The sequence below is a fragment of the Amia ocellicauda genome, chromosome 1 (assembly GCF_036373705.1).
Source record: "Amia ocellicauda isolate fAmiCal2 chromosome 1, fAmiCal2.hap1, whole genome shotgun sequence".
Classification (NCBI taxonomy): domain Eukaryota; kingdom Metazoa; phylum Chordata; class Actinopteri; order Amiiformes; family Amiidae; genus Amia; species Amia ocellicauda.
Window position 1 is genome coordinate 16,901,783 of NC_089850.1, and position 22,631 is coordinate 16,924,413.

Below are 22,631 nucleotides of genomic sequence, written 5' to 3' on the forward strand. Positions count from 1 at the left end.
GGCTTTTTGGCCCCAAGTCTTCCATGAAGGCCACATTTGACCAGACTTCTCCGGACAGTAGATGGGTGTACCAGGGTCCCACTGTATTCTGCCAATTCTGGGCTGATGGCACTGCTGGACATCTTCCGATTGCGAAGGGAAGTAAGCATGATGTGTCTTTCATCTGCTGCAGTAAGTTTCCTTGGCCGACCACTGCGTCTACAGTCCTCAACGTTGCCCGTTTCATTGTGCTTCTTCAAAAGAGCTTGGACAGCACATCTGGAAACCCCTGTCTGCCTTGAAATTTCCGCCTGGGAGAGACCTTGCTGATGCAGTAGAACTACCTTGTTTCTTGCCATGGTGTAGGAATTTTGACAGTAAACTGTCTTCAGCAGCCTCACCTTGTTAGCGGAGTCTGGCTGTTCCTCACCCAGGTTTATTCCTCCTACACAGCTGTTTCTGTTTCAGTTAATGTTTGGATTTCAACCTACATATTTAATTGATGATCATTAACACCTGTTTGGTATAATTGTTTAATCAAACGCCTGACTATATGCCTACAAAATCCCTGGTGCAAGTGTACCTAGAAGAACTGATACTGTTTTGAAGACAAAGGGTGGTCACACCAAATATGGATTTGATGTAGATTTTTCTTCTGTTCACTCACTTTGCATTTAGTTAATTGATACATATAATGTATTAACTATTATATTTCTGAAAGCATTCTTACTTTACAGCATTTTTTCATACCTGCCTAAAACTTTTGTACAGTACTGTATGTATGTATTACAAGGGCTTTACAGTATGAGATTAGCTGTTGAAAAATTGACTTGGAGTTTTATAAAATCTTCAGGATATCATAAAGATAAATACCTCAGCACTTCCTGTCCCCTCTGGCATAAGATAACAATATTCTCAAGTTCTGATGTGAACAATGTTTAGAAATACAGTACAAGCTTGTATGTCTTTGTTTTGTTAGTTTTGAAATGAGAATATATATAGTGATGTGAGTTCTCATCACAATCGCCTTAATGTCTGAGGGAAGCGCTGACAGCACGCATTGTGCAGTTGTTGTGTATTTTGCTTTGACATCTGTTTGCTCAGGTCTTGTACAAAATACTTAGATCTTTTGAATTTCACATCGGCTCTCTCTCATTTCAAAAACAGTGGTACATTTGTTTTATAGTATCAAGTATGAAATCAAGGTTCTATAGTGCTCAGATTAAGTCCGTTTATATTCTACAATCTGCTAAGTGTGGAGATTCATTATTGCAGTCTGCTCCCCACCCCCAACACACTACTTGTCTTTGTAATATATGTTTTCAGCAGGATCATGTATGAAAGACGCTTATTTCACCGCTCATCGCTTCCCCTTGTCCCGTCTGAATTACCATCACAGTGTGAGGTCATTTTTTTTTTTTTTTCTTCTTTTGTTTTGATTTACATTTTTTTTTTTTTTTTTTTAATTGCTTCCCGACTTGAAACAATCCGTCGGTAAGGACTGTGTATTCAGTAGTTCATTTGCGGTATAACTGGGAAATTCATTGTGTGGCACTAAAAACAATTTACTGTTAATTACAAGGAGAAAAATTTGCTGTAGCACACTCACAGATTGCTATGAATCATGGAGCACTCCTAGAGATTTATAACGAATATGTAAGTAGGATGAATTAGCAGGGTTTAATAACAGAGGCACAAATCACACAGACTTCAAGGAGCTTTAATTGATACACTAGAATGTGATGGGCATGAATCACTCAGCCGTTCAACAGCACTAGAGCATATGGTCAACTCAATATGTTGCATCTTAAAATGGTTGGTGTGTCATTGGTGGTTCCATATGTTAGATTTTAATTTGAATTGGTAAAAAAAAAAAATATATATATATATAGCCAGCACCCACCCGGACCGCATTTTGCCAGAAGCCACCCCCCATGCGTCCTGTACCGTTTTTTGGTCCCAGTCCGCCCCTGGAGCTGTGTGTGTGTTTTTATGAGGATGAAGGTGTTTCTGAGCTGAGATGTGGTGTTCCTTGGCTTTTAATAAATATATTTAATTGGTTCATCATTATTTGAGGGAATGAAAGGAACAGGGCTGTAACTTGATGTAGCCTTTTTATGCTTAGACAAGTTAATACTACTACATATTACATACTACTATCAAAATTGAAATGTATTATGGGTTTGTTATGTTCAAATTGTATATTTGTTGCTGTTTCCTTATTATTGACACTTTTTTGGTGCGTGAATAAATATTTTGCAGTCATCTGTCTTTTAGAAAAAGAAAAAAAATAGAAGAGTTTCTTGCCCTTTCCTTAACACTTCTCCAGACGTATTTGTTCAAATTCAGCTTGGAATTGACTTGAAGCAGCACAGCTGTGATTTGTTTCTGTTTACTGTTTACATCCAGAGATTGTAACATGTATGAGTTATTGGTCTGTTGCAATCACTTTCATGTTACATCATACCTGCAAGAGCCCTGTCCTTGCTGCTGTGTGCCTGACATCCTCTCGTCCTTGTCCAAATCCTTTTAAAACGCCTGTAGTTGACGATACTGAGGCCATGTATGAAACTATGATTTTTAATAGCTGCTCCTTGATCTTTAGGACTTAAAATGGTGAAAGTTCACCTTGACAGCTAAACTTTAGCCAGTCACTCTGGGATCCAGTCTGGGATGATCACAACACTCGGGACCCTTGTTGTCAGTTCCAGTTTTTCCTAAACAGAAACACAGTTGAAACCAATCAACCAATGCAGTGATATATTTTCTTATATTTCTGTCACTCGTACAAACCTTTTAACAGTTAGCTCGAATCAATTTGCCCATAAGCAGGTTTAAATATCCCAGACTTAGCATCCCATTAGCCTTGTTCTTCTAGCCTTCTGCCAGGATTTAATGTTGATGATTGCAATTTATTTGATCCTTACCTAGGTTTTATTACTGTTTGTATACACAATACACATCAGTATTATATAGATGCACCATTAGACAGAATTACCATCTGTTCAAAGGAAAATGGTGGCATCTGCTTTCCAATTTTTTTGAGTTAAATTATATTATAGTCTTCTAAACACCACAGAAGTGAAATGAATGGCTCACTATTTAAACTTATCCGAAGTAATAGACTGTTTAACAGTTATAGTATATAAAAAATATATATCATTTTCCAGTGTTCATGATTTGTCAGCCTTCTGGCTTAGAAGGCAGATGAGAGAGTGGAATTTATATATTTATCTAGACTTTTTTTTGACTACTTTTGATTTTGCTTTGTTTATCCTTGATAACATTTCTTTGTTGTCACCCCTGTAAACACCCATTCTCTTTTCGGTTATTGACAGAACTGTTGCAAAAAGTTTTCCATACTAACCACTCGGGTATTGAAAATAAGCTTTATAGGACACCCAATTATACTTTCTTTTAGTGTAGTATATTTCATATTTTGCAAGAAACATAGGCCTTTGTATTTGGGTGATAGAAATTTGTATCTATTATCCTCTCCTTGGATAGAGCATGCATACTGTGAACCGCCTTGATTGCTGTTGATTTGTTTGGGCCGAACTTGTCTGTCCTCTGTGTGTATGTAGCAATCACTACAAGATGAAACCAGCCCCCAGAGTGAGAAGGTTAAACCCAGATCCTGGAGTTGTTTTTGCTGTGACATTTTGTAAAAACTGACAGTGACATGCATGAGATTGAGTTTATCTGAAATGGATGCTCACCTGCAGTATAAAATACATCCTCCTTTTTTAGCCATTGACTCACAGGGTTACTGCCCGTGTTTGAATGTGAACTGCTACACTAATGCTTTATGTAGATCACAGCCTTAAAGGTGCTCATACAAGAGCTTCCCGTCTGAGCGCGGCACATTAATTGTGGCTGTGGTGTATGTATTTCTTCTAAAGAAGGTTAGACAATTATTCCAAAATCAATACTTTTCCTGTTATAGAAGTAGGTATTACAGGGCGTTTAAGAAGGCCCTGACCTAACGGCTCATAAAAAATGACACGTTTTATGTAAACTGTACACATGAGTGCTCTATACAATAGTTCCTGTTTATATGAATATCTGCTGTTATCTATTTTTTAACACCTTTAAGCCAAGCACAGTTGTGTTACAACTTAATCAGATGCACTTTGAAATATGTTGATAACAGGAAATGAACATCCTAACCTTAAGATAATGCTTGGCAGTTAGGTTAGGGGAAAAAAAAAAGTAATTTTCTTGGGGAAACAAACAAGTCAAAGTAAACACAGTCTAGCATCCCCTTGTTAAATTCCTACCTTAGAAGAAACTGGTAAAAATACAATATGATAGATATTCCTGTTAGTTTTCGACGTTAACCTCAAAAGCTTTTTCTGATGTGTGCAGACCAGTGCTGTTGGATATCTTTTTTTGGGGTAAAGTGAACAGGAATACTTTTGTTAGTAATTCCCTTTGCGTTGTGTAATACTATGCAAACACATTTGTACACAAGTGGAACGCGGGAGGAATGTGCAGGTGTGGCTTAAAACACCTGCTTGTTTGATCACTCTAGTGTCATGCCACTTAGAGCAAGGTCTGTATATAATGCAGGATTTGGCAGCAGGTTAGTGTTGCTGGCTAATGGGAGGTGTGAATGAGTAGAGTTTTACCATTTACCGTTTTTCTGAAGTTTTGTAACAGATCCTGAACAGACTACAATATCTGAAGTATGAAGTAACTAGTTTTATTTACATATTAATACATACGTCTTATTGAAGAAAAAGAAAAAGAAAAACAGTCTGTTAAGGAAAGGAGAGGCCAGAATCCAGTCAACGCAATGAAAAAGAAGACGGATTGAGCCACACGCTGTAAACAGCCGCAGAGCATTGCCTCATCAGTTTTGTTTTCAATATAATAAATGACATTGTGTCACTGTCGGTGCTGTTCATTTTTATGCCAATATTCAGTGTGTGTCCAGAATGAGGGTGCAAATGAAAGTGTTATTCAAGTAATTGGTGTAACTAAGTGCTTAACTTCGTCTAGTAGGAAATACACATTTGACTGATTTTGGGGTTGATTGCATTAAATGGCGGGGATAAGTCTAATACACATGAAGTGATATGTGTAATACATGTAATATGTAACTGAAATTGCCTTGTTCAGAAATGACAGGTCTGAGTTTTTTAAATTAAATGTTTGTTTAAAAGAGTCTTATACTACTTCTGGTTAACATCTTAAATCAAAATATATACTTTAAGCAATTTTAAGCTGAGATGGTTTGTGAAACAGGGCAGCCGAGTTGAACAATGAAAGATACAGAGACTGGATATTACATACAGAACAATACCTTCTGTTTGGCTGTAATGATAGAGAGCGAGAGAGAGTGTCCTTTAATCAAAAGCAACACAAAATAAGAAATTCACAATCCGAGGCAGAGTCTATCTTCAGTCGAGCTCCTCGCTAATCAGAGCTCAACCCTGACTCACTTGGCTGTTAGCCTTGTAGACCTATTTCTGCTACCCAAGTATTTAATTGGTAAATTACCTGCTCTTAATTGGCCATGTGAATATGTGGGGATCTCATTAACTGCAATTTCCCCCACATATTGACATGGCTGTCTACCCAGGACAATTAACTCATTAGCAGGTCATTTGCCCTGTCACACTTTGGTTAGATAAAGAACAAACTTTTTTTTTTTTCCTTTTTCCTTCTTTATTTATATATTTTTTTAATGTTTATTTATATTTTTATTTTTTATTTATATTTTTTCTGGAGCGGTCCTCCAGCAGTAAAACACCCACAACCCGAACCGCCGGCTACTTTTTAAGACGTGTAAAAGAGAAAAGGAAAAAACTGTCAATGTCTGCAGAGAATTCACACAAATTCTATTAAATCGGCAAGTGGGATTTAAAATGATATGAGAGTTTCAATTATATAGACTGAAGTAATATTGATTGAGAGTAATTTATTGCTTGTATGCACATACGGCATGCGAAGACAACAGGCCCCTTTCCCATTCGAGAGTTTTATTAGTTGCATCCTATAGATGGTCCTGGACTTTGAATGGACTAAATGCACATGGGATGTGTCAGCTTGAGGTAATTTACGCCCTCTTACCAGATATGAGAACCATTTACATCATTACCAGTATGTGCAGATCTGTGAAATGACTTTAAATGTACTGTTTTTTGTTTTTTTCCCCTTTCCCTTTTTTTTGCACTGTAGCTCCAGCAAGATTAAGTGCTCCTAAGTTAAAGGGATTCAATATGACAGTTATTGAAGTATCTTGGGAGCCACCAGAGGAACTGAATGGGCCTTCGCCAGTCTACCAGCTGGAGAGGATGGACACCTCTCTCACAGACCCCCTCCTTCCTCTTGTGAGAGGAACCAGGTTTCCAGGCAATGGCTACTTCAGGTTTCCCAACTCGACTCTCCCAGTCAACACATATTTTACAGGTACGGATTCCCAGCTCAGGAGTACTGACTGCTGTAGTGTATTGTCAATTTTTTGTAAAGCGATTGCTTTAGGTGTTCTGCTGTGGCCCTGATAGTGAAGTCAACTGAAGTCAGGTGGGTGTCTGATGTCAACAGCCCAGATTCATTTTGTAGACTTTGTCAGTGGTGAACGCATAGCTATGAGACTGTAGAGCTCAAACTTATTTATTGTTTGTCCACTTAATGAATGGGTCTACAAGACAGCGGGTGAGTCGTCCCTTGCTCATCCCATCCCACCTCATTGACCTTGTAGAATGATTGTGTAAGTGGTGTTATAGGAAAACATTTCCAGTTAGCGCTGTCTGCCACTCTTTTCTATTTTTCCAGCTGCATTTTGAAGGACTACATGAATGACTCGCATGATTAGATAAAGACTAATTATTTGTCTGTTTACAAACATAATTGAGAATTGCATCAGAAATTAAAACATGTTCTGGTTCATCTGCAAATTCAGAAATATTTGATAATACCATTTGTTTGGATTATATACCTTTTAATTGTGTCTAATTTTGATAGAATAAAGAAGTGACTGTGTCTCAAATATTAGAGGTTATTTTTTGTTAAAATTGGTTTTGGTACATTAAACTTGCTAAGCTTTTTGAGTACAAGAGTTTAATAAACTATCAACAGTCTGGAACTGGACGTATGCATTTTTGTTTTGTTTTCCCCAAATCATTATATACATTTATTTATTCCATATTTGATCTTAACCTTCAGCATAGGCATTGTTGTTCTGTTTAATTTCAATTCTCCTTGTCTAGAAGGCTTTCACTGTTAATATGTATCACTGTTGGTCTAAAGCAAATCAAAACGTTGACCTACTGGTGAATCGCAAAGTGCAAACCTGTACCCTAGTGCCTTTTAATTTATTGTTAAAGATGCTTTCTGTTACCTATGAATGAAAACGCAGTGGGGTACAAGTTTGTAATTAAAGATTTGCGTGTGGATCAAAGTATTATTTTGGTTTAGCCCTGAGTCTAGTTTACTGTCTCTTGAGGATGATGAGACAGATTGCTGAACATAAATGTTGCTGTTTTTTTGTTAGTTTTTTTCTCTCTTGAAATGAATTTGTATAAGAAGTGGAAATGTTTGTGATCTTATCTGTGATCTGATATAGTAATGTAATTGCATGCACAAAAGAGAGACCACCTCCCTCTCAGGAGAGGGTATTTATTAATGCACACGAGGCATCACACCGCCTCAAAGCTTATTTTTAGAGTGTATTATTATAGGTGTAGTCAATTTAAAAAATATTAAGTATGGTGCAAATCAGATCTAGGACTTATAATTTTAATTGATGTTAACTGGAGTGTGACAGTTGCCAAAACGGTATTATCTGGAGCTTGTTTGCATTGACTCCTTTTCATCGTCGCTGGGACATTTCAATTTGATAATAAGCAGAGGATGACATGAACAGAAATGATATTAATCGGCCTTGACTTTATTTACATAATTAGTAAAATTATGTGCTATACGAGCGGCGCACATTGCATGCTGGTCGAGGATGTGCCTCACCTTCTGCCTCTTTCTTTTCCTTTTCTGTTTTTTTTTTTTTAAATAGCAAAATAAATAGTTATTTATATAAGAAGAGCTAATTAATACACCCTTCCATTGAAGTCCATGCTATTCAATTTCCCTTTGAGAACCGTGTGTATAAACTGTTCACCCTTTCTGACCTTGCAGTTTCTGAAAGCGAATGGCCATTTTTCCATAACTCTATTAACATTTAGCACTGCAATTTCCAGTTTTCCTTAAATAATGACAAACGGATAAATCTTTATAAATCAAGCCGTTAGTTGGATTGAGCGCTCTCCTAATTGATCAATGGTAGCAGTCATCGCGAGTGCTCGTCCTTGGTCTTGGTGGGATTATAAATGGCCACGGACTAGTGGAGGTGGAGAACAGTAAACCAGAACAGAGAGATGCAACCCACGTGTGAACTTTGTTGTGAAGATCTAATCTCCCTCATAGTGTTAGCAGTGTTAGCTCTAAACTAGAGTGCAGTTAAATTGGGAGAGTTCAAGTAAGTCACCTATGAGAACATGATATATAAAAGAGGTTTTGAGAAGGAACTACGGTAACTTCAGCTTATGGACTTATAGCTTTGCCAGACAGCTTCAGCTTTGGGTTTATTGGAAAGGCCTACTGATCATGCCCAGTAGTGTACAAGATAGATGCAATTCTTTATTTTAATTTAGTACAACAATGTGTTACCTGCAAGACTTTGTAGCTCAGCTGAGTAACATCTGAAAGTAGACAGCAATTTTCATAGAATAGGAGAATACTACTTTCAGTGTTTTAATTACAGACAGGGGAAATTAAAACCATGTTTTTATCTTTGAATCTGTGCCCTGTCAATTGTATTCTTTTAAAGTGATCACAGAAAGTAATATCTGACATTTTCAGCCAGAGCAGACACTAGATATATCATTGTCAGGTTCAAGGGTGAATACGCTGGATCCTTCAATGCCTTTTGTCAATATAATGCCTGACAATGAGCCACCATTGGCATGTGGAACAAGAAGTCATTGCTCCTGAAGATATAGATGGCGGTCCGAAATGCAAGCACTGTAAGGAAGCGGTGAGGGAGAGAGAACAAAAAAAATTCTCCCAAGTCTGTGTAATATTGCCACAAAAATGTTAAATGATACAAATTATTTTCCTTAATTAATTTGATTGATTGTCAAATGGGTTCACTCAGCCGAAAGTAGAAGGAAACTTTGTACAGACATCATTAGTTTTTCCCCATTTAAAGATTAATCATGAAGAGCTCTGGCTCTTTAATTCTGTAATTTGTATATTTAATGGGGTGCTGCAGAATCTATGACAGTAATTAGCATTTCCCGAAAACTCATTAATACGCAACAACGTGATTAATGCGGCATTAATGCAAACATGACTGAAGTTATTCAGGTTATGTACTAAGCAGATTAAAGCCAAACTGTCCTGTTTGTTTTACTTATGGTGGTAATAATAGGTTTGCAAAAAAGAAATAAAACATCAAATCTGTCATACTGGAAAAAACAGACAGCAGGAAAAAAGCCCTGTTACTGTTATTTTGTTTGTTTGTTCAAGCCTTGATTGGGTAGTTTTCATCAGCGAATTTTCTAACTTTATGAGGTGTCACTCTTAAGTATATGACATTAGTGGCCAACTAGTGCCATGCCTTGATAAAGTGGAACTGAAAGCTAATTTAGCAAACAAAACAACAACATTGCAGATGTACATTAGTTGCTTTTTTCCAACAAATCTGTCAGGAAATCAAACATGGATTTCTAAATACACAATATTTAATGTATCAGTATTTTAAGGTTCAGTCCAGTGGTGGGGGGTTAAAAAACACAGCAGTTTGATTTAACTTCATCAATATATTTCTCGGTGCACTAATGTGATTCATCCAGCCTGCGATCCTGTTGGCAACACCAGGGCGTTTCTTACTAACACAAGGATTGATTAACAATGGATGATGTGCATATCTGTATATTTCCATTGGATTAATATTGGTATTAGCAGAACCGTTAAGTACACATTCTGATGCACATGTATCATCAATTTCAAACGTGAAGCCAACAACCGATGGGCTTGTTTAAACACACTCATCTCTATCACGTTTCCTTCAGGCCAATCCACTTTATCCGTAATCTATAGAGTTTCCATAACACGGGCTGGATCCCTTACTCTGTCTGCTTTTCTGTCTATTCTTGTGGCAGCCCAGATTAGATCTTGTTTTAAAGGTAAAATTTACGGGAATTAGTTCAAAGCATTATTGACTGAGGCTATCTCTGCTCCCTTTGCCGTTTTCTGCTGTAGAATTTCTAATAACTTTCCATAATGAATTTAGAGGACTCTCTGTCTACAGAATACCATTCTTGGGATTTTTCTTCCATTTGTTCCCTAATTGAGAGCAATGGCAGAAAGACTCATCAGACAGCATAATTTTATATTCCCACAAATGTTATTTTTCCTCAGAAGGCATATTAACAAAGGTGTTAAATTGCCTGTTTTTTGGTGGTAAATGCTTTTCATTTTACCAGTCACAGAAAACGTAGAGTGTAGGGGAAGCTACTTTATAAAAGTATCTACCTATAGCTACAAGCGACTCCTGAAAAACAGATGCTAGTTTTAGTAGAAAAAAAAAAAAAAAGCTATAGCTACCTTGAAAAAAGTAGCTTGCTACTTTCAAAGCTATTTTACATTTTGGAATATATACATTTGCATTAAAATAAAGAACAAAATCAAACCAAAAACAAAAACAGTATTAAACAATGGTTTCATTATAGGTAATTGATTCCTACACACAGATTGATGTGCATTTGCAGGGGCTCTGAAATGTCAAAGATGCTTTAAATTTGCATTTGGTTTCACACTTTTAATTATTTTATTTTTGGTGAAGAGAACAGCATAACAGTGATTCCCATTAATAAGAAAAAGTAGATTTTTCTTTACTGTTTTGCCAAATTTGATTCTCATTTCCATTACTACATCCTCCGGTCTTTCGGTGGATTAATTGAAGAAATCCCCAGTATGAAAACACTGTCTCAGCTGAGCAGGTGTAACTCAATCCTGCTCTGCAACTGTATGCCAATAAGATCAATAAACAGACAGTGTATAAAGCAGTATATTAATGAACATATATTAATACATTTAAAGGAGATCAACATTTTATATCCATGTCTTTGGTTTATCACTATGAATAATGAACTGACAATATATTATCCCATGCTTGATTTCTGTCGGGTTGGTTTGATTTATGACGCCTCATCCTCAACAGCAAACCTGATCATATCAAAGGCCGTGAAATGGAAGCCAGCACAGCCTGTAAACTGGTTGTGTTTTGTGACTGCCTTCACACCTCAGGTATTAAGCTGAGTTTCAGGACCAGGGCAAGGGAGGGACTACTTCTCTGTGCCATCGCCCCGGGGGAACAAGAAGAGTACATAGCCTTGCAGATCCACAATGGCCGGCCCTTCTTTCTTTTTGACCCTCAGGTATGGATACAAAAAACTCCTTTCCTGCACATTTAAATCAAAAACTGCCCAATGATAAGTGATTATTTTGCCCTGGCTATAGAATATTTTGTGTTCCTTTTACAGTTTATGTTAATATCACTGTTTCTCTGTAATTTTTCTCTCTTCATAATTCTCACACATTTATTTATTTCTCATTCCCCTCATTTCTTTAATACTGATATTTGCTTATTTGCAAAAGCCCAAGGTTAATAACATGGTGTTTCCGATTGCAGAGAACAAAAATTACGTTTCTTTTTACTCTATGAAATGTATTTAACCTTGCATCTGACAAATCTATAACTAATAATAATCTTGATAAAGCGACAGCTCAAGTATCTTGGTGGATGTAAAACAAGTTACACAATGATCTGCTATGTGTGGAATTTATCTTTCACTTTGTAGCAATATAACTGCTTTTCTCTTTGTTTTGCATTACATACGTCCTTTTTCAAAAATAGTTCTACTGGAGCTGTAAAAAAACAAAAATCCATAGTGTACCTTAGACGGCCTCCAATTTTGTACATATAGACATTCTGTCAGAAGACTAATAGCATTTTAATCATGATGTAACACTCTCCCAGCAGCAACAGGTAAGTTTGCTCTGTTGTCAAAATGTAGAGCCACCGCCGTCCGATCTGTGTCCACCAAGACCACCAACTCTTCCCCTTCCACTGGCATGATGCAAAATTTCACTATTTTAGTATTTTACAAACACATTTCATTAGGCTAGTTCAATAATTAAAACTAAAAGTGGTGTCATGCCCAATTAATGTCCCTTGGTAGCATGCCCATTAGTTTTCCCATTAGTGATTTCAACAATACTAATGGGATTACTAGCATGGGATGCTAATTGGGCGTGACACAGGAAACTGGTGAGTTTCCCCGCACACCCTTTCTAATGATGAAATTAATGAGCATTTTATTAAATGCTGTCTCATGAAAGAATATTTAGTTACTGTTAAGACGGTCGCAAAACGATGCTGCATTGCTAATATTCCCACCCGATGCTGCTTACAGTATCGGTTTCATCAAGTACCTCTCTGTGAGGGCAGGTCACATAAAATAATCATGCCAGAGGTGGGTTGCATCAACTATACCGCCACCTCGGTCAACGCAGCTTTCAAAACACAAGGACACAATGTGTAAATTCAGAGCTCTTCTTCTGGAAAGGCATCTCCATTTTCAAAGGCCTGAAAGTCATTGTTTCGAAGCAGAATACCTCCTCTCCTGGCCTCCGTGAGCTGTGGTCGTTCTGTTAGTGTATAAGAGATTGAATTTACCCCTGAGGTTGTGTAGGGCGGCCTAACAAATGACAGCCTTATGTTCCCCCGACCACTTTGGGTAAGTGCTATTTATCTAGCCATCTGATATGGGCATGAATATTTTCATTCACTTTCACACAAAAAAAAAATGGACATTACCTGATAAAAAAAGAAAAAAATAGCAGTGTGTTCTGTGTAGATGTCTTTTATTCCATTAAAAGGCCACCAGAAATCAAAAATTCTTAGGGGAATATTGAGAAAATGGTCTCTGGCCTCCCTTTTATACATTGTATTAAACCAACTCAGTGCTTAAAATGATTAAAGTTACTTAAAAATAAGAACCAGATGGTACTATAGTGAAAAGCTTTTTGGGATTGTGACAGAAGTGATCTTGTAAATAAAGGACCATGAGGAATCCCTTTTTTTAACAAAACCCTTTCTTGTCTTTGGAAACTGGAATCTTGGATACACTGGCCAGCTTTAAAACTCATCTCATGATTAATGGTTATTTGAAACCGATTTACTTAATAAATAAGGCCTGTTTAATTTTTGTTATGTCAGATAAGATAAGATATCTGTCAATTAGCTAATGTATCTTAAGGCGTGCATGCATCTATAGCTTTCATTACAGAATGAGCATCTTAAACCAGGAAAAGATTTACAACGCATTGTGGGACTGAGCAACATTATAAGTCTCCGTTTCTGTCCAGAAAACCCTTCTCCTCTATGGCTGTTTGCCACTGTTCCAGTCTTTACTTATTATAAATAACAAGCAAGCAAACAAACAAACACAAACAGCCCCAAGTTTTGTTTGATGTTGAAGTTAAGTGTAGAAAACATGAAATAACCAAATGCCTATCTTAGCTAAATGATTTTCTTCCATTGTTTACCAGGTCGTTGCTTCCTACCTCCAGACTCTTGTCTCTCCCCATATCCTCTCTCATCCTTTCCACCCTGTCTTCTTCAGTTCGATTAGTCATGCCTTCCCTCAGGTGTCCGACTGCCTGGGTTCCTTGTTTCTACTCTCTTGCCCCTGCGGTGCCTGTGAGCATTCAAATTGCACTCTCTGTTTAGGCTACACCTTTATTTAATCAAAATAGTTGTGTGCAGCAGATTTACAGAATATGTAACTAATCGAACTATTCAACTCTTGCACTATTGAACTACAACTCCAAACATATACTGAGAACATATTAAAAAGTAAGTTTGTTTGTTTGCTTGTTGTTTTTAAGGCATCCGCGGTGGCCGTCAGTCCGAACAATGATGGCGGGAAGCTCTATAATGACAACCAGTGGCACCATGTGATCGCTACGAGAAACCAGGCCGTGGGAATGATCATTGTGGACAATCAATACAGAGGTAATAGTTAACATAGCCGGCTCACATTGCTCATATTCATAGGCTTCCCTGAGACTGTTTCTGTTCTGTCAATTTCTTTAAACCCTGGTTCTACAAATTCCAAGGCAAGGAATTATCAAGGTTAATCTTTGTCATTCATTGTGTGATTAGAATAATTAGGAAAGGAGTTTCTCCCTTCCTGAACTCGCATTTCAATTAAGACATGCTGCTGGGGAGCCGTGGCTCTTTCATACAGACTTGTTCATTCACATCCTCACAGCCAGGAGCTTTGCTGGCTCGTGGAGTTTCTCTGCAGCTTCAACGTTTCCCTGCGCTTCAGACAGAATCAAAAAAAATCAGGCACACATATACATATGCACTCTGCTTTGCATGGTTGTCATCAGGGAGGTTTCTCGCATTGGGAGGACGTTTCCGATTGAGGGGCATTTAAAGTTTGTCTCTTTTAAAAGCAAACTGATTCTATGTGTAAAATACACATGTAATGGACTCATTTATAAAAAAGACAGAGATCATTATACAGAATAATACAGAAACTTACACAATGCCCAGATCTATAGGGATGCACTTCACAGTTCTTTAGGAGAGGGACGGACATCCGACAATTATGAAATGGGAATTCTCTTAACCAAGTTAAATTATTTAATTTATTTACTTATTCATTTATACATGTTTTTATAGATTTTTAAGGTGAATGCTGTTTTATCCACACAGGGTCTGAGGTTGCAACTAGTGGGAGTACCATCATTGGAGAAAATACTGGAGTCTTCATCGGTGGCCTTCCAAACGACTTTCTCATGCTGAGAGAAGATACAGGTAAATTGCTCTTAATTGTTCATCCAGTATTAACAAATGTATTGATTATTTAGCCAAAATAAAGGTTTAAAACGGACCTAATAGAACAGGCCGTTTATCTGATATGGAAAGGTACTAGTTGTGGAATGCACTTCTGTTCTTTATAAACTGTTCTCCAGGAGACGCCAGACTCATGCACAGGGCCTTCTTGGGCTGCATCAGTGACGTCTACATCAAGAAGAGCGACTCTCCAGTTGAGTCTTGGGAGCCGTTAGACTGGGGGAGCGCTGAGCAGAGAGCTGGGGTCTATTGCAGCTGGGAGGGCTGCCCCGCTCACACAGTGGAAGGAGCTCATTTTTTGGGACAAGGTAGAGAATCATATAGTCAGCAGCTGTTCATGAATGTTCTTCCTGGACCCACAAGCCTCCTAAGCCATGTCCTTTTGAAAGCTTTCCCTACAGCCTCCTGCATTTGTAATACTTCTGTTTTGCGTAAATATTCGTTTCAGTCCATTTTGTTGTTAATTGCTAATAATTGTTCTTCCTTTTCCAGGGTTTCTGGAATTGTATCCGTTCGTTTTTGCAGGAGGAGCAGATTTTGAGATTACCTTCGATTTGCGAACAGATCAGCTCAATGGCCTGCTTCTGTTTGCGTACAACATGGAAGGACAAGGCTACCTGGCTGTGGGTATTTGAGTAGAGAACAGAGCCGACTTTCTGTATTAAAACACATTGATCCAAGAACCATTGTCTAAAATAAATTATAGAAATAAAAAACATAAAATCTATCTAATATCTATCTCTCACTCTCGACCTCTCTATCTCTCTCTATATATATTTAAGAATCCTCTTCACATTATAAAAAATAAACTCAAAATTAGAACACAATGTAGAAATTAAGGTTTTTCTAATCACTGGTGGTTTGAAGTTGTGAATTTGGTCCAGTCCTAAATATGACATAGGTTCCTCAGGTGCATTCATACCAGCACCGGCCTAGTTGTGTGTTTGCCTGTGGTTTATTTATTTTTTCCTATTCTGGAAGGTGGAGCTGCAAAGTGGCACTCTGAGCTTCACTCTCAAGTGGAGCCACTACCTCACACAGGTCAACCTGTGGGTCGGCCTGTCGTACTGCGATGGGCGCTGGAATCGCGTGTCCCTGAGGAAGCAGGGTCCCACAGCCGGGGCCACCATGAATCAGCTTTCAGAGCAAGTGTCGGGGGCGACCCCAGAGGACCTGCATATAAACTCCCCCATTTACCTCGGGGGGATCCCAGCTGACCTGCACAGTGCCTTCCCCAACCTGGGCCTGCAGCAAGGTAAGGGAGGTGGGAGGATTGCGATTGTGAATTAGATTTTTTTTTTTTTCTGTTTTTATAACATTTCCTGAACGACACTATAATGGATATTGCCGAGCAGTTCCCAACACCATTATACAGAGTTCAGTGTAAATGTGAATAAACAATGTTATGGTCATGTTCAGAAGCCTGGTTTAAAGGCCAAATACAGAGTATTTTGTGGGAAATGAATGCATTACAGAAAATACCGTATTTCCTACAGGTCAGACGGGTTAAACTATGAACATGTAGCACTATTGGGCACACAATCTCTTTCCAATGATGCCTGTGCTCGAGACTTCTTCAATCATGCTGTGAAAGTTGCTCTTTCAGCACAGCCTCTCAAAATATGTGTCTGTCTGAATGTCAGCTGTTCTCGTCGGCAGTGGGCTTTGTATCCACCTCTAGATAGAGAGCATTGTCAGGTACCACAACAAATGACCAGTGGCTGTCTGGACGTGCTTTCTGTATAATCCACCTCTCAAAGCGCTCCGAGGTCATCCCTCCACGACTTCATAGACGCACAATATCCGTCTGTGCTTTTAAAACTGGTCCAGCATGATTTTACAATATATCTCTCAACACTAAGTGGGTACTTACAGGTATCTGGTAACCCCGGGCCCACAAGCATTCATAGGTTTCTAATCATCTGCAATACATAAAGATAAAGACTAAAGAAAGAGGAGGAGGAGACAGGAATGTTTTACCTTAATTGTAAAGGCATGCGATTAAGCAAACATTTATTCCAAAGGCATTCTTCAAATGAAGCATCATCATTGAGCATATCAAAGATCGATTTTATTTTATTTTATTATTCCTCCGAGAATATGTTATGTCCCTTTCGAACAGAGAGAGGATGGTTTGTAGTGTAGTATAGTGTATGGTTTGACCAGCACTACAACACTACAACACAATGTTCTACATGATACACAAGCAGGGCTATAGCGGTACTAAACAGGAACACACATCTGTCAGTGAAGTTGGCATTGTATGGGGTAGAGTTGTATTTTTTGTGTCTTTTTTTTTTTTCTTTTACTTGAGCACAGTGTGAGTGCACTGGTTTCAAAAACCATCTGAAGCCAGAAACGTGACATTCATTCCTCATTGCTTGCCAGGTTTTGGTGGCTGTATAAAGGATGTTAAATTCACACGAGGGGCTGTCGTAAACTTGGCGGCTGTGTCCAGCAGTGCTGTCAGAGTCAATCTGGATGGATGCCTGTCAACTGACACCGCTCTTAACTGCAGGGGAAATGACTCCATTCTGGTGTATACAGGCGTGGAAAGGCTTGCGAAGGACCATGCTCTACAGCCATTCACGGGTACGAGACCGCCGCCTGAAATCTGGCACTCTAACATCACACTCTAGTGCTGAATTTGGGGGATTTGGCATCTGGTTGTGCATTTCTGTTTCAAATATAAGGCATCGTATCTTTGTTTTGTTTTTTCTGGATCAGCTGGAGTTTTTTGTTTCTTTTTTTAAGCTGCTGATGGTCATATTAAGCCTTTCCTTTCACAGCAAGTGTTGTTTCAAGTGCTTGGAGTTTGATGTTTGGATTCCCCATGGACTGTTTTGCAAAGGTTCTCCAGTCCAAAAGGGAGGGTGCCAGATTTGATAGAATTAGCTGTGGCAGCTTCATGACACGAGGGGGAGAAATCTGTCAACCGCCAGATAGCCACTGACTTCCCCTACACAGACCACTGCTGTGCCACAGAGTACAACCACATCCTCTTAAGGAGGCTGACAACTCTGTACAATGTAGGGAAATGGGAGTAGAAAATATTTATTTTAAAGATATACAGTGCAGTCACAATTGATCAAACTATAATAAATATATATATATATATATATATATATATATATATATATATATATATATATATATATATATATATATATATATATATATACACACTATATATGCAGAGTAGAGATCTGCCATTGGCTTCAATGAGGCAGTTTGAAGCTTTGAGATTTTGAAACGTCAAGATTGTGAAACGTCAAGATTTTGAAACTTTGTGACTGCACTGTATACAGAAAAAGGTAAGGTACAGTAAGCAGCAGATTAGTAGATTCATGTTCATATAGTGCTTTGAATGTCCTATTTTTTGAATTTGTCATTTTTCATGTTTATCACAGGTTTTGTTTACTAGTAATCTCACTCTCCCTTCAAAAGCAGCTGAGTGTGCTGGCAAAAGAGCAAAACAAAAGTATAGTGACTCAGTATCTCTTTAAAACTAATTTATGGTCATTGTGTCCCCATAATAACATGACACTGAATTATTTAATGGAAAAGAAAGGACAGATCTGAACAGAATTTTGTTTCTGTGAAGGATGCACAGCAATTTAGATCCTTCTAGTTGTTTCAAGGTGATTTTGTCAGAATAAATCGTACGTAGGAAATGCAAAGTGAAATTTTATTTGTTCTCGCTCTCTCCCTCAGAGTACCTATACAGGGTCACTGCTTCCAGTGCAGGTGGCTCGGCGTCCAGCCAGTGGCAGCGAGGCCGGACCCGAGAAGCAGGTAAACACGCTGGAATTCCCTTACACTGAAGAGAGCGCACATATTTGTTTGTGTCATGGTTTTCAGAAATCTCATTTTATTCTTATCTGCACAATGAATGTAACAGTCAAGCAGATGAGATGGCGCTACAGATAGCTTATCGCATGGCGCTTGGTAACAGCCCCCGTCAAAATGAGGGGCTTATTATAAATGGAGCAGATGCGTCTGTGAAATAAACAAGAGCTCCCTGAAGGAAAGGTGCTTAAAGGGTTAGATATCATATTGTAATGTTGCTCGATTAAAGAAGGCATAAGAGGGCACAGCCAGGCTCCTTTGTTTTCCCTTTCTATCTCCTTAATGACTGAAAAGAAAACATTATCTGTCCACAGAAATCCCTTCTTTGCCTGCGTGTTCTCATCGAAGTGGTTCTAGAACATCACAGCACTTATTTGTATGCATTTTTGGCAAAGGACGCTGAACATGATTGTCAGATTTGATGCAAGCAGATAAAAGTACGAGTGGAAGGGCCATATTGACAATCCGTGATCAATTTATTCCCGTTAATTGTGGCTGTGCTCTTTTGTACCCAGTCCTTCAGGTGTGGCAAAGCCTGGTTATGGCGTTGACTTTGGTGGGGTTAAATATATGTTCCTTTTAAAATATTTAAATACTGTATTTGAATAAAGAGACACTGGAGGCCCCTCCACTGAATGCATCTCGTGCCATTCAATTACCCACACTGCCGTTACGGTATTCCCTACATAACAATAAAACTCTGAAGGCTGTTCAGTAGTGTGTGTGTGCGTATGTGTGGTGGGGGAGAGGGCGACGACAGGGAAAAAAACAACTTTTTAATGACTTCAAATACGATGCAATTAATTATTCAGGAAGGAGCGGTTAATAAGCAGGCGAGGGAAGTGAAAGTAATAATCTGGAGTTAGTTGCTTGCGACGCCTAAAACCTTCGAAACGCAGGAGTTGCCCACGTGGACGCCGTGTGAGCTCCGTATTAATCATCCTGACGTGGGGCTCCGCAGGCCCAGCCCGGGTGGCCCCAGCGCAGTCATCTGTAATGAAGTTCTCACTGACCAGCGTGGTGCGCGGGGTAGATTTCACCTCGTCACTGGGTAGAGGTTACGAGAAAGCGTAATGCAAACGCCTCTTGGTGCCAAAGTCTTGGAGGGAGAGTAGAGGGGTTGTGTATCATTAAAAGTCGTTGCCGGGGCTCTTGTTTTTAGTTTGCTGATGTTTGTCGTCTTGTGTTCCAGTTAAAGATTCTCTGACAAACCACAAAGCACCTTCTCGTGAACTCATAATTTAAAGCAAAGTAACCAAAACAAAAAAGAAATATACAGCAACCAATTACTCTACTGTGGAATCTGTTGTATGTCTTGTTATTTTTAATTTTTTTAATTTTAAAATTTCTTGTTCAAGGGATCCAGTAATTTACAGCAGCGATAATGATCATGGATTTTACAAACAAACACACAAATAAAGCTTTTAAAAAGCATTTAATCTTTGTTGGAAAACAATACCAGACCTGAATGGATTTGTACATTTATTTGAATCTCAATTAATGTTTCGTAAAAGATTAACCTAGTCCAGGAAGAAGTGGAATGCTTGATCGTTTTGAAATATAGCCCAGAATGAATGGTAGGAGATGTACAGTCATATTAAATCAGTGCTGAAAAAGTTACAACTCTAATAAATTGTATTTATGCTAATGGTTAGATATGATTTACAGCGTCTATTAAAATTGAAGAATGTGTGCTGCTTTTCTTGGGGCTGACTCTCTCTCTCTCCTCTTTCTCTTTCTCTTTCTGTCTCTCTCTCTCTCTCTTATTTTTATCCTCACACAGTTCCACAAAGTGTGCTGCCTCCCTCCAGAGTTCGCTGTGTAAATGGTTACAGCGCCGAGGTGAGCTGGGACGAGCCGGCTGGGGTCAGAGGTGTAATTGAGAAGTACATTTTGAAAGCGTACAATCGGGACAGTCCCAGTTTGCCCCCAATCACTGCCGAATTCCCAGCCAGCCCCAACCTGACAGGTAAGAGCTGCTCAGGAAAAGGTACGGCAGGGCTAGACTTTAGAAAAAACGTATATGTATTTTTTTTTTAAGATTTTTAAAACAGAAAAATAAGTATGTGAATTATTGTGAGAAAATCATAAATAACATGTGCTCTGGTTTTCATTCAATAGGGTACAGGTTAGTACTTTGCTGTGCATGGGTAGATCAAAGTTTTGATTTGCTCCAGCCCTTACCTTGCAGAAAGTTAAGAACGCAACCACATGCTCTTAAGGAGTAGTTGTAGTTTGAGGAAAATGTTACAAATGCACAACTTTTCACCAGGAAAAAATATTGGAAAAACCCAAGTGAAAAATAGCATCAGTCTCATTATTTATGCTATCACTTAAACAAAAGTTAGGTGTCCCTATAAAAGCTTGTGGAAAGACATGTTTAGTGCATGCGTTTTATTCCAGACAGTTCTCTAACTTGGGAGCATTGTTCTGCTGCTTTCAGTGAGTCGCTGTGTGAACCTGAAATCCAGACCCAGGCAACGTACGCCTTCTGATTAATATTAAGATAACTTTTCTTGGCCTGTGTTAAACAGTACAGCCGTACAGCTTTAATTTATGGTAGGCATGACACAAAATGTAAAATTACAGACCGAGATAAAGAGTGAGAAAGTAAATGAGTGGCTAATGAGAGTGGAGCAGTCAGTGTTTTAATTGAATTAAAAGCTGGGTGACAAGAAAAAAAAAAAAAAAAAAAAAAAAACAGCCACCTGGCCAATTATACACAGGCATAGGTGTTTGCCTTCTCTGAGCAAGCTACTTGAAGATGACAGCAATCTTTCCGCCCCCAGATTAACATAATGAAGGAGAACAGATTATAGTGGAAGGTGGCCAAAGAGCCACTCAAACAGAAACCATTAAATACAAAAAGGACTGCTGTTATTTTGGGATAATACATTCATAAATAAATCGGAATGTGGAAAGTGTAAAAATGTAATAAAAGACATGGATTTAAGGTCATGTTGTGAAATATATATCCGAGGATATAAGCAGCACTGGGTTTTCACGAAAGACCGTGGAATAAACAGATTGCTGTGAATCTACCGATCAAAATACGTTTGGTTATTTTTCTCAAGCGTGACTTGTTAAATTATTGGGAAACATTTTCACTATAAAGACACCTGAACTCCAAAGGAAAAGTACTCCTATCTCTTAAAATATATAAATATTTTATAAATATATAAATATAAAATATGTGAAATTTGGTTTAATATAAGTGCTGTACAGTTGGTGTTGTCACAGTTTTATACCAACAAGACAAGCTGTTGCAATGAAAGAAAGAACATCCCCTTTAAGAAGAACTACAAATATTCTACATTAGGAATAAAGCATAGAAACGGATGAGGGGGAGTGGGAGAAAAAAAACCTCAATCTAAAGTTAGTGATAGCTCTTGAAAAAGCATGACCTGCTATCTCCATTTTGTCACTATTAAATAACGTCATTAGTGTCCCATATCCCACATCTACCCCAGATCACTTTCATTTCTTTGATTAATAGGAGATATTACTGTTTGATAATAAAGATCTTTTTAATTTAGACCTATTATCAGAACGGATGGTTATATCACGCTGTGTTTCAGAAGCGATTGCATTAGATCTGATAGTTAAGGAGAAATAAAATATGGAAACAAATGGAATGACACTTGCCTCTTTCTTCTGTTGCAGGCAATTTAACTGGCCTGGCTCCTTTTACAAACTACAGCGTCACCCTAACAGTGTGCACCCTGGCTGGCTGCTCTGAAAGCCTCCATCGCAGGAACATCAGCTCTCCACAAGAGGGTAAAGTCATTAAGAAGGTCTTGACTCACACATTTCTTTGATGAATAATAAAATCGGAGAAGAGCTAAAATGGTGCAGGGCCATTTGC

At 38.4% G+C, this 22,631-nt stretch overlaps 1 protein-coding gene across 1 annotated transcript in view; it reads left to right on the forward strand.

Moving 5' to 3' along the window:
* Nucleotides 1-22,631, forward strand: part of ush2a (Usher syndrome 2A (autosomal recessive, mild)) — a 243,804-nt gene that overhangs the window by 69,035 nt on the left and 152,138 nt on the right. Inside the window, exons 21-31 of the mRNA XM_066697388.1 lie at nucleotides 6,166-6,396; nucleotides 11,293-11,423; nucleotides 13,939-14,065; nucleotides 14,777-14,878; nucleotides 15,037-15,225; nucleotides 15,410-15,540; nucleotides 15,899-16,172; nucleotides 17,306-17,509; nucleotides 18,632-18,712; nucleotides 20,550-20,735; nucleotides 22,430-22,543. Coding sequence (XP_066553485.1) covers nucleotides 6,166-6,396; nucleotides 11,293-11,423; nucleotides 13,939-14,065; nucleotides 14,777-14,878; nucleotides 15,037-15,225; nucleotides 15,410-15,540; nucleotides 15,899-16,172; nucleotides 17,306-17,509; nucleotides 18,632-18,712; nucleotides 20,550-20,735; nucleotides 22,430-22,543 — 1,770 coding nt within the window. The remainder of the gene's footprint in view (nucleotides 1-6,165; nucleotides 6,397-11,292; nucleotides 11,424-13,938; nucleotides 14,066-14,776; nucleotides 14,879-15,036; nucleotides 15,226-15,409; nucleotides 15,541-15,898; nucleotides 16,173-17,305; nucleotides 17,510-18,631; nucleotides 18,713-20,549; nucleotides 20,736-22,429; nucleotides 22,544-22,631) is intronic.